Raw genomic sequence first — 10,533 nt, 5'->3', positions numbered from 1 at the left:
ATATATATTTATATTTATATAATTATTTATTTTACTAATATAATTATAATACCTTTTTGTTCAATTGATTTATGTATGTTTCTCATGATAATAATGTGTTTTAATTATAGATATATAAAAACTAATTAATTAAAATTAATTTTATCAGTTAATCAATTTTTTTGTAAATAAAATATAATAGAAATAATTAATTAATTTTAAATCTAAAATTAAAAAAACAAAAGTAAATGCAAGAATCAAATTATTAAAATTTAATGAATGATTTAATTATTGCCAGTATAGTTATTTTTTTTATACTTTTGCCTAAATTATGTTTTAAAGTAGATTAATAATAATATGAAAAACTTAAGCAAGAATAAAGAGCAAAATAACTCAAAGAATATTTAAAATAATAAATTAAATATGAATAAAATAAAGATTTAATATAAAAAAAATAAGAATGATTGAAATAAAAAAATTATGCAAACGTAATAAGAAATAAAAGAATAAATATAAAAATAATAAAAATAAAATGTTTTCATACATTTGTTAATATAAAATAAACTATTAATTATAAAAAACAAAAATTTTTTTTAATTAAAAATAAGAAATAATAAATAAATAAATATTAAATATATATATATATATATAATAAAAAAATAAATTTTTCAATAAAAATATCTAATTATATAATTTTTTAAAATTAATTGTTTATATTGTTATTATATAAAATAAATAGAATGATATATATATATAAAAAAATATTTATTTTAATTTATTTTACTTAAAGAAAATTTTTATTTTAATTATTTATTAACTATATATATATATCATTATATAATATAATAATAATATTATTATATATAAAATATTTTTATTTATAAATAAAAATTTTATATAATTTTTTTTTATATTTTTAAAATTTTTTTAAATCATTTAAAAAAAAAATGTGATTATATTATAAAACCTATAATATATATTTTATTCAAATAAAAAATATATTTTTTAGACTCAATATATCTCTAAACACAATAATATTATATAATTTTATGTGTTAATATTAAAAAGATTTTATATTCACTCTAAATTAAATATCATTAGATATATATTAATAATAAAATAAAAAAATTTATTTAATAAATAATTTTATTACAAAAACATTTAATAACTATGGATATATTAATATTTTAATTAAGAATACATATTTTATATTAAATTAATTATATAAAGCTATGTTAATTTTAATTTACCAAATAACTAATATTATCTATTCTTAAATTTTTTAATTTAATGAAAATAAAAAGATATCAATTATTTATTAGAATTATATTTTTAAAGTTTTTTTATAAGATAATTTAATTTAAACTTTTTTTTTTGTATATTTTGATAATATATGAAGATAAACAAATATATTTGTATGATTATAATTTTAAACAAAATCTTATATACTAAATAACAAAACATTTTTTTTTTTAATAAAAAATCAAATGTGAATATGATAATTATTTTACATATTTTTTTTTGAAAAAAATAATATATATATATAACGCAAAGGTTATCATAATTACAAATATATAATATGCAATTTAAATTTGTATTATATAAAAAGCAGCAAAAATATTTATAATAACAAAATAAAATCTTAATTATTATATTAAGTGCAATTTTTTTTTTTAATATAATATACTGTAAATATTATTTTTTTAAAAAAAAACAGATTAAAGAGCTCATTTATATATATTAAAAAAAAAAAAGTGATAAAATGGATTTTCATAACATATTAGAAAAAATAAAATTCTTTATAATGATAGGATTAATTTATTATCCATTTATATTTTTTGCTTCAATTTTAGCAATTATCTAATAAAAAACAATGACAAAGGCATAAGAAAGATGGTCATCTATGACTTGTAATCTTTTAAAAGTAAATTTAAACAAATTACCTGGTTCAAGTGATGTTTGTAAGGATAAAAAAACAATTATTTTATTTAATCATAAAACATGGAGTGATTTTTTCGTACACGATAAAATTTTAGACTATTCAGCTAATTTTTTATCAAGGTAATATTTTTTAAAAATATATATATGTTAAATTATATAAAAATATATATGAAAAAAAGATATATGGTTGCATTAGTTATGCCATTCGCATTATTTATTTCACCTTTAATGAAAAGCTTATGGTTTTTCAATAGAGGAAACGGTGGAAAACGAGATTTTGAAAAGTAAAAAAAAAAAGTAAACAAAAATTATATTTAATTTTACAAAAAAAGGTTTTATTAATGGATAGATTATAAATGGAATAAATCTAAAAGAAACAATTTGCTAGTTTATCCAGAAGGACACCGTATGTTTAATTCAGTTAAACCTGGTATTTTAAAAAAAGGAATGTTAAGAGTATATTTTATTTTTATTTAAATTTATATTTCTATATAATCTTATTTTTATATTTATATTTTTAATATTATTTTTATTAAATATTTATGTTTTTTATAATTTTGATTTAATTTTTAAAAAAGTTTGCTTTTGATAAATAACTTCCTGTTTAAATAGCAATAAGTATGGGAAATGAAAATTTAATAAATGAAAAAAAATTCATTATTACTAGAGGGTAAAATACATATATATATTTATATTTATATAAATATATATTTATATATATACATATTTATATTGATATTTTTATATATATTAATGAATATATTAATATTTTTTTAATTAAAAATATATATATATTTATATATAGGTCTACTATAAGTTATTTTATTGACAAATTAATATTTTCAAAAGATTATAAAGATTTTGATTCATTTTTTTAGCATGTTGACAAACGCTTTAGTGAATTATTTTTTTAAGTTTATAAAATACATTATAATAAAGAAATATCTGATAATGGTGATATATAAGATAAAAAACAAAATTGATTATTTAATATATATTTAATGATTAAAAATTGACATAAAAAATAAATAAATAAATATATATAATAAAATATTAAAAAAAAATTTAATATATAATTAGATATATTAATATATATATAAATATTTAAATATTTTAATATATTAATATATATTTTATATTTTAATAAATTATATTTATCAAATAAAATATTATTTTCTTTTAAAATTATAAATAAACAAATAATTTTTTAATTTTAATCATTCGACATATCTATTTTTATTTATTTTTTATTTTTCTTTTTGTTTATAAATGAAATAGAATTGTACATTTTTTTTCTATCAAGGTTTATATATAAAAGATTATCTTATTATTTTTGTTATTTAAAAATTTATATTTTTTATTATTTTAAAAATAAATAAACCTATCTTCGTCACTTCTTGTTAAATATTCCCTTTCTATTAATGATTCAATTCTTTATTTTATTTATTAAGGTTAAGGTTTAAATATATGCGACATTAATTTAACAACTTCTTAATTTAATTCATTTAACTTTAAATGTTTTCTTGATTTCATAATACGAACAATACATGCGTCTAATTGATTATCTCTTATTTTTTTAAGTTCTATATCAATTTAATCATCCAATGATTATGAATTTCCTTTATCTTATTTAAGAGTCTTTTTAAAAATGTATATTTTACAATTTAAATATTTTTCTTATTTAAAAAAATAAAAATAAAAAATACTTTTCTTAATTCTTATGTAGGATGCATTTTTATTTTAAATAATTTATGTGCAAAAATATTATTAATTTTTAAATTTTCATATTCACCAATTTCAATATCTTACTTTTTATTATGAAAATATATACAATATAAAACTAAAAACTTATTAAAAAAAATACATTTTCTCTTAAAATCAAGTTAAATTTTTATAAAGCAATTAATTAAATTTATAATTCTTAAAAAGGAATTTTAGTTAAAATCATAATATCATTAAATGTATATGTACCTTTGTAATTAAATAAAAGAATAATCAGTAATTAATAATTAGTAACGTCTAGAGTATATTTTTTATCGAATTTCCCATATATTTCAGCCGACCCTTATGAAAAGGCCCATTTAATATTTCTCCCTTTATGTTTATCTAGATATATCTTAATATAGTTTTCACATATCCATTTTAATTCTTAGGGGATCTAAACTTCTGTTTCTGGTTAAATTTACCAATGTGCATTTGCTAAAACAGTAATTTTCCAATCAATTTCATTACATTTAGAGCTGTCTAAATCTCTCATTTTTTTTTTAATTTCGGCCATTATAGTTTGCGATATTTAAATATCAGTACACATTTCGGTAAGTTTATTGGTAGTAGACTTTCCAATCTCTTTTTTTATTTAAGTTATTAATCTTTTTTCATTTTCATCTGATAAAGAGCTTCCTGTTAATAATCTATTTGATAAAAATCTCGAATAATGTAAAATAAAGCCATCTCTAGAATAAAAACATAATAATATATTGATTATATCCTACATTTTTTCTTCTATTTCCTATTCAGAATTACCTTTCATTCCTTTAAGAATTAAATTTAAATAAATATATATAAATTACATATTATATATATAAATAATATATATATATATATATATATATATATAAATAAACCTATTCTTAATTCAAAATCACAATGCTTTGCTAAATAAAAAATTGCTTTTTCAAATTTATTTAAAAAATCTTAAAATCCTCTTGAACGTGCTAATTATATTTCCTATTCTCTATTTAAATAATTCTGTACTATTAAATCAATTTTTTTATAGAATTTTATTATTTCTTTTATATATTCTTATTTATTAATATTAAATATTAATAAAATATAATATAAAAAACTAAACCTTTAGGATCTTTTATTAATGATTCGTTTGTATTTATTTAATATCCTATTTAAATTATATATTATTTTAATTAATCTGCAATAATATCAATATTATCTTATTTTCTTCTACTTAAAAGTTCAAATAAATCTTATATTTCTTAAAACTTATCACAATTAATCATATTTGATAATCCACTATATTAATTACTAATCAAACTTTTACAACTTTTGGAAATTAAAATATTTTCACATGTATCCATATATAAATTATAGCTCCAGGAAAACGCCTATTAGCATCTTTCTTTTTCTTATTCTAAAGCCATATTAACATTTTTAACATATTCAGGTACAGATAAATCTTCTAACCATTATAAACTTTATTTTTCCCAGTATTTTTGTGTTTATTAAATTAATTCGGATTCAAAATGTGTTTAATAATATGATATATCTTACTCGCTTTTACTTTTAGATATGTATTAAAAAATTTAAAAGCCCTAATCATTTCTAAATTTGAAAAGTTCAACTTTTTCACCTATACCCAATTCTACTAAATACTATATAATACAATTTTATATATATATATATAAATATAAAATATATTAATATATATTTATATATTTATTTATATTTATATACTATATTATTTATAAAATAGGTTTATTTATTTTGTTACCTATATTATTTTAATCACTAATGTAAATGGGACTAATTCATTTTATCTATTTAAATCTATAAATTGGAACAAAATAGAATTTACTTTAGTTTTATTTTTTAAAAATATATTGTCTCTTAACATTGTAAATGTTAATCCTTATAAAGATTTTAAACGCAACTATTAATATGTATTATCGAATTTCTTAAAAATAAACCAAAGCCAATATAAATATAATTATAAGTTCTCCCATTATATTTTTAATTCTTGTAAATATTCTTCTTATTCTATACCGTTTAATGATGATTAAAAAACACCACTTTTTATAATTTTTTATTGATTAAATAAAATAAAAAAAAAATTATAAATTATTAATATATTTATATAAAATAAATATTAATATATATATTTAATTTTTACTCTAAATAATCCTAAATTTAATCCTAAAGCCATTCAAACATTTTTTCAAAATATTTTATTCTACAAATCATACTTTTTTTGTTTTTTTAGAATAGAAAAAAAAATATCATAATTTACTCATAACATTGCATGTATTCCTTATTTGAAATACTGATATTTTCATTATTTTTTAAAAAATTTATAAGCTTTTACTAAGCAAATGTAACTCTTTCTATTGCTATACGAACATCATTTTAAAATGAATATTATTACATATAATTTTATATATGATATTGAATAATATTTATTGTTTAAAAAGTAATATTTTTATATTTTATATTTAAAAAAAAATTAATATTTTTTAATTTTAAAAACTTAAATTAAATAATTAAATAATAAAATAATTTAACTTTCATTAAATATTGTAAATCTTTAACTTTTATTTTATATTTAAAGATTAGTTTCTTTAAAATATTAAATATTTATATATAAATATATATATATATATTTATATATATATATATATATTTGTGTTTTTAATAAGTAAGCTATCAAAAAACAATATTTTTTTTAATTTTTAATTTTTATTTTTAAATGCATTATTTAAATAAATTAAATTTTTTTTCATAAAATTTTTATAATTAAAATATATCTTTTTAATAAGTATTTAATATTAATACAATAACATAATTTTTATATTAATTTTTTATAAACAAAAAAATAATTCTAATCTATAATAGAAATTCATAAATAAAGATTATTATAAATTTAAATTAATATAAAATATTTAATTCACTACCAAACTCTTAATGTTGAATCAGAACCAACTGATACAATCATTTTTGAATTAAAATCAAATTTAACATCTTATACAGCATCTTCATGTCCTTTTAATGTATGTTCAAGTTTTCCAGTACTTTCATTATATAATTTTATAGTTCCTTCGTCATCTGCACAAGCTATAATAACACCACTCTTATCAAAACAAACAGAATTAGCACTATATTTTCCATTCAAATATTAATTTCTTGAAAAAAAAAAAAATATAATACAAAAAGAATAAAAACTATATATAAGATACTTTTCTTTAACCATTCTAACATCCCATACTTTAATAATACCATCACAATCACAAGAAACAAGAACATCTCCCTATATATATAATGTTTAATTAAATTTATATAATATAAAATATATTTTTTAATACCTTTAATGTAAAATCTAATGAATTAACCGTAATTCTATGGCCATAGAAAGTTTATGCACATAAGCCACTTCTCATATCCCATAAAGAAATAGTTTAATCAGCACTTCCAGTTGCTAATATATTCGAAAACGGTTAAAACTTTACACAATTTACTGAATCTTTATGTCCTTTAAAAGTTTGCCTTCTTTTTCCACACCCCAAATCAAACAACTTTGCTGTGTGATCCATTGATGCACTTACTAAGAAATCACCTGTATCATGAAAATCAACATCCCAAACAGGTTAAATATGATCTTTAAAAGTATGAGTACATGAAGCATTAATAAAATCCCATACCTTAATAGTACAATCACCACTAGAAGTAACTAAATGAGACCCTTTAGGATGAAATGCTATTCCTGAAACCCAATCTCTATGTCCTTCTCCACTCATAATAAGATCTCCTTAAGGTACAGTTAAAATCTTAAAAAGATATGAATATATATAATAATATAAATATGTATATTAAAAAAAATATATATATAAATAGAAATATAAATATATATAAATATAATAATATAGTTATATTATATTTATATATATAATATAATATTTATTTTATATTAAATAAAGTATACTTTCCATGTAAAATCATCAGATGCAGTAGCACATATAGATTTTTTAGGATGCATTGCAACTGCAGATATAGACATCATATGAGATTTAAAAGTTTTTTACAAAACAGCATTTCTATACTAATTTGTATCGAAATTTATTCCAGCATAAGGATTTGGTCGATTATCATTTGGCATTGGTGTAAAATCTTTCTTATTTTTTTTTTGCATTCTTGGGCTTGTTTTTTTATTTTCTTGTAATTATTTATTTGTATCATTCAATCTTGGCAAATTATCGTTTCCAGTATTTCCTTAAATTTAACCAGTGACTTCCTTTCCCATTTTATCTTCAATCTTTTTTTTTTTTTAGATATATATTTACTAGTTTTTTTTGTTTTGTTTTTTTTACATTTTATAAGCTTTTTTAAAGTGCTTCATTTTTAGCTGTTAATCTATCTCTTTCTAATTTTAAAAGCATTTTTTCTTTCATCGCATGTGCGTATTTTTCAGATAATATTTCGTAGTTTTTTTCATATTATTAATGTAAAGCTTTTAATTTTTCTATATCATTATTTAATTTCTTTTTTTCTTATTATACTCTATGATGATGCATTTTATGGAAATCTCTTTCTTTTCGTAATTTATCATATGTAGCTCTTTATTATTTATATATATATATTTTTTTGTTTTGTTTAATTTACTTAGCTTTTTCAGCAATTATTTTAGCTTTATCTAATTCATTTCTTAAAAAATCCATTTCATCTTCCAATTTTTCATTTCTTATATAAACATCTGGAACTTATTTAATGGTATCATTTGTTAATCTCCCTTTTTAACTCAATTCATACCATTCTTACTATTTTTTTTTTAAAAAATAAAAAAATTAATAATATTTTTTAATACTTAAAATATTTCCAATGAACGAGTCATTTTATGCTTTATTAAAAAGTTTCTTATAAAATCATCTACTACTTCCAGTCTTTTTACTGTTTAAGAAATCGGTTTTTAATCTTCTTTTGGTTAAGGCAATTCTTCTTCTATATATATTTTTTTTTATTATTATTATTTAAAAAAAAAAATAAAGAATTTATTATTTTTAAAAAATAAATAAAAACTTTTTGTTGTTGCTACTAATTTATCTAAATCATCAATATCTTAATCATCTACTTTTATATCATCTATTTCAGAAATACCTTCTAAATCTTCAGGTTCACTTTCACTTGTTAATTCAACAGCTTTATTTTATTTTTTAATTAAAAATTTAATTAATAAAGTTGATTTTTATTTTTTTAAAGAAAAATAATGTTTTTAGAATAAGTAATCATTCAAATATTTTATTTTTTATTTTTTTAATCTAAAAATGGCTTTTTACCTTCCATAACATAAAATTCAGCTTCTTTTTCTTCTTTGATTTCTTATATTGATGACATTTCTTTTATTTCTTAATTTTAATTAATTTAATTTTTTATTTATTATTTGATTTTTTTAATTTTTTATAAGTATTAACTTTATTGCTTTTTATTTTATTTTTTATTGAAGTTATTTTTTTTTTATATATATATTATATTAAAAAAATTTATTACTTTTCTATTTAATAAACACTAATTAAATATATAGATAATATTATAAAAAAGAAATATGAAAATATATCAAAAATTTTATATATTTTAAATCAAATTTTTTATTTGAATAAATAAATCTAAAATAACTTTAATTTTTTTAAAAAGGGGTAAAATTTCGTGTATAAAAATAAAAAATAAAACAAACTATAATTAGCTAGATATTAAATATGATTATATATTTATATAAATAGAATTTTATATTAAATGAATATTTAAATATAAATAAAAAGTATATTTATATGAAATTATAAACATAATCCACCCATAATTTTGTTTGTTTATTTATTTTTAGTAAATATATAAACAAATAAAAATTTATATATTAAAATAAATAATATTACATTGAGAAAAATCATTTATATTTATAAATAATTAGAATTTTATAATAAATACATAAAAATATTTTAAAATATTAATTATATATTTTTTTAATTTTTATATATTTAAATATTTATTGTATATAAAAATATATATTTCTATTCTTTTTAATTTATAAACATCAAACGAGTTATGTTCTTATAATTTCTAATACATAATCTTTTCTCATTTTAGATTTTAATTAATGTTTGGCAAGGAAACATTATATTATTAAAATTCTTCTTTTTAAAACTTAATTTAATGTTTTATTATAGCTCTAAACCATTAACTATGTAGCTTAATCATATATTTATTTTTTCCTATTTTCCTCTTATTAATCAAGAAAGTCTTATATTTGATTTAATTCTTCCATCTCTTAATTTGTTAATTACTGTTATTAATTTTATTACTATAAATTTTGTTAATGTTATTATAATTATTATAATCTTAAAAATATTTAAGGATTTGTATTTTAAACATATGTTTATATATCTTAAATTTATTATAAATTGAAATCAATTTATTCAACACTTAAGAATGAATATTAACTATATTTTATAAAAAATTAAAAAAAAATATATAAAAAAGATAAAATTACATAATAAATTAAATGTCGGTTAAATAATTTAATCTTAATGTGTTTTCAAAAATCATTTAAAATTCTAAAAAAGTTTAAATTGTACCAGTAATAAATCCTCTATTTTTAGATAAAAATTTTAAAAAAAAAATTTATAATTTTTTTCTAAAATAAAATATTATAATAACTTTATCTTGACATAAAGATGTCTTAAATTATTTAATTCACTTAAAAAATGTCTTAAATGAATTAATCCTAGTCTATTTATATCACTAATAAAAATATAAAAAAAAAATGAATAATAAAAAAAAAAAAAATTATATATATATATATATAATATATATATATATATTTATATTTAAATATTTTTATTT

The 10,533-nt window shown here is 15.7% G+C and overlaps 3 protein-coding genes across 3 annotated transcripts, besides 29 other annotated features; 1 reads left to right on the top strand and 2 right to left on the bottom strand. All coding sequences in view use genetic code 6, as the record gives it.

Moving 5' to 3' along the window:
• Nucleotides 1-21: part of a microsatellite that runs on past the window's edge.
• A 363-nt stretch (nucleotides 22-384) lies between these two features.
• Nucleotides 385-437: a microsatellite.
• Nucleotides 438-467: 30 nt separating this feature from the next.
• Nucleotides 468-512: a microsatellite.
• A 299-nt stretch (nucleotides 513-811) lies between these two features.
• Nucleotides 812-879: a microsatellite.
• Nucleotides 821-864: a microsatellite.
• Nucleotides 880-1,844: 965 nt separating the features above from the next.
• Nucleotides 1,845-2,903, top strand: IMG5_032170 (hypothetical protein; the record flags this gene model as incomplete). Its single annotated transcript, XM_004039154.1, has 5 exons — nucleotides 1,845-2,040; nucleotides 2,100-2,204; nucleotides 2,253-2,376; nucleotides 2,499-2,590; nucleotides 2,726-2,903. Coding segments are annotated over 5 exons (693 nt in total), but the record flags the coding sequence as incomplete, so codon positions are not given.
• Nucleotides 2,378-2,437: a microsatellite.
• Nucleotides 2,378-2,474: a microsatellite.
• Nucleotides 2,600-2,724: a microsatellite.
• Nucleotides 2,601-2,671: a microsatellite.
• Nucleotides 2,601-2,724: a microsatellite.
• Nucleotides 2,904-2,985: 82 nt separating the features above from the next.
• Nucleotides 2,986-3,066: a microsatellite.
• Nucleotides 2,986-3,071: a microsatellite.
• Nucleotides 3,072-3,137: 66 nt separating this feature from the next.
• IMG5_032160 (hypothetical protein) lies at nucleotides 3,138-5,075 on the bottom strand (the record flags this gene model as incomplete). Its single annotated transcript, XM_004039152.1, has 6 exons — nucleotides 3,138-3,150; nucleotides 3,302-3,558; nucleotides 3,627-3,728; nucleotides 3,938-4,452; nucleotides 4,545-4,721; nucleotides 4,772-5,075. The coding sequence occupies 6 exons, from the start codon at nucleotides 5,073-5,075 to the stop codon at nucleotides 3,138-3,140; spliced, it is 1,368 nt and encodes a 455-aa protein (XP_004039199.1).
• Nucleotides 4,476-4,537: a microsatellite.
• Nucleotides 5,076-5,322: 247 nt separating the features above from the next.
• Nucleotides 5,323-5,393: a microsatellite.
• Nucleotides 5,347-5,387: a microsatellite.
• Nucleotides 5,347-5,401: a microsatellite.
• Nucleotides 5,350-5,401: a microsatellite.
• An 806-nt stretch (nucleotides 5,402-6,207) lies between these two features.
• Nucleotides 6,208-6,258: a microsatellite.
• Nucleotides 6,259-6,281: 23 nt separating this feature from the next.
• Nucleotides 6,282-6,331: a microsatellite.
• Nucleotides 6,332-6,466: 135 nt separating this feature from the next.
• Nucleotides 6,467-9,067, bottom strand: IMG5_032150 (hypothetical protein). Its single transcript, XM_004039144.1, has 7 exons — nucleotides 8,976-9,067; nucleotides 8,719-8,838; nucleotides 8,013-8,640; nucleotides 7,628-7,957; nucleotides 7,011-7,472; nucleotides 6,885-6,955; nucleotides 6,467-6,830 (listed from the first exon to the last, which is right to left on the bottom strand). Exons 3-7 carry the CDS (start codon nucleotides 8,358-8,360, stop codon nucleotides 6,596-6,598), a joined length of 1,446 nt encoding a protein of 481 aa, XP_004039191.1. The 5' UTR covers nucleotides 8,361-8,640; nucleotides 8,719-8,838; nucleotides 8,976-9,067; the 3' UTR covers nucleotides 6,467-6,595.
• Nucleotides 7,476-7,556: a microsatellite.
• Nucleotides 7,482-7,570: a microsatellite.
• Nucleotides 7,482-7,598: a microsatellite.
• Nucleotides 7,499-7,563: a microsatellite.
• Nucleotides 7,524-7,602: a microsatellite.
• Nucleotides 7,548-7,614: a microsatellite.
• Nucleotides 9,068-9,400: 333 nt separating the features above from the next.
• Nucleotides 9,401-9,450: a microsatellite.
• Nucleotides 9,451-10,477: 1,027 nt separating this feature from the next.
• Nucleotides 10,478-10,517: a microsatellite.
• Nucleotides 10,479-10,511: a microsatellite.
• Nucleotides 10,481-10,510: a microsatellite.
• Nucleotides 10,518-10,533: the final 16 nt, after the last annotated feature.

The sequence above is a fragment of the Ichthyophthirius multifiliis genome, assembly GCF_000220395.1.
Source record: "Ichthyophthirius multifiliis unplaced genomic scaffold scaff_1120509249784, whole genome shotgun sequence".
Lineage (NCBI taxonomy): Eukaryota > Ciliophora > Oligohymenophorea > Hymenostomatida > Ichthyophthirius > Ichthyophthirius multifiliis.
Note: the sequence above shows the minus strand (reverse complement) of the source record. Positions and strands in the feature narration are given on the sequence as shown.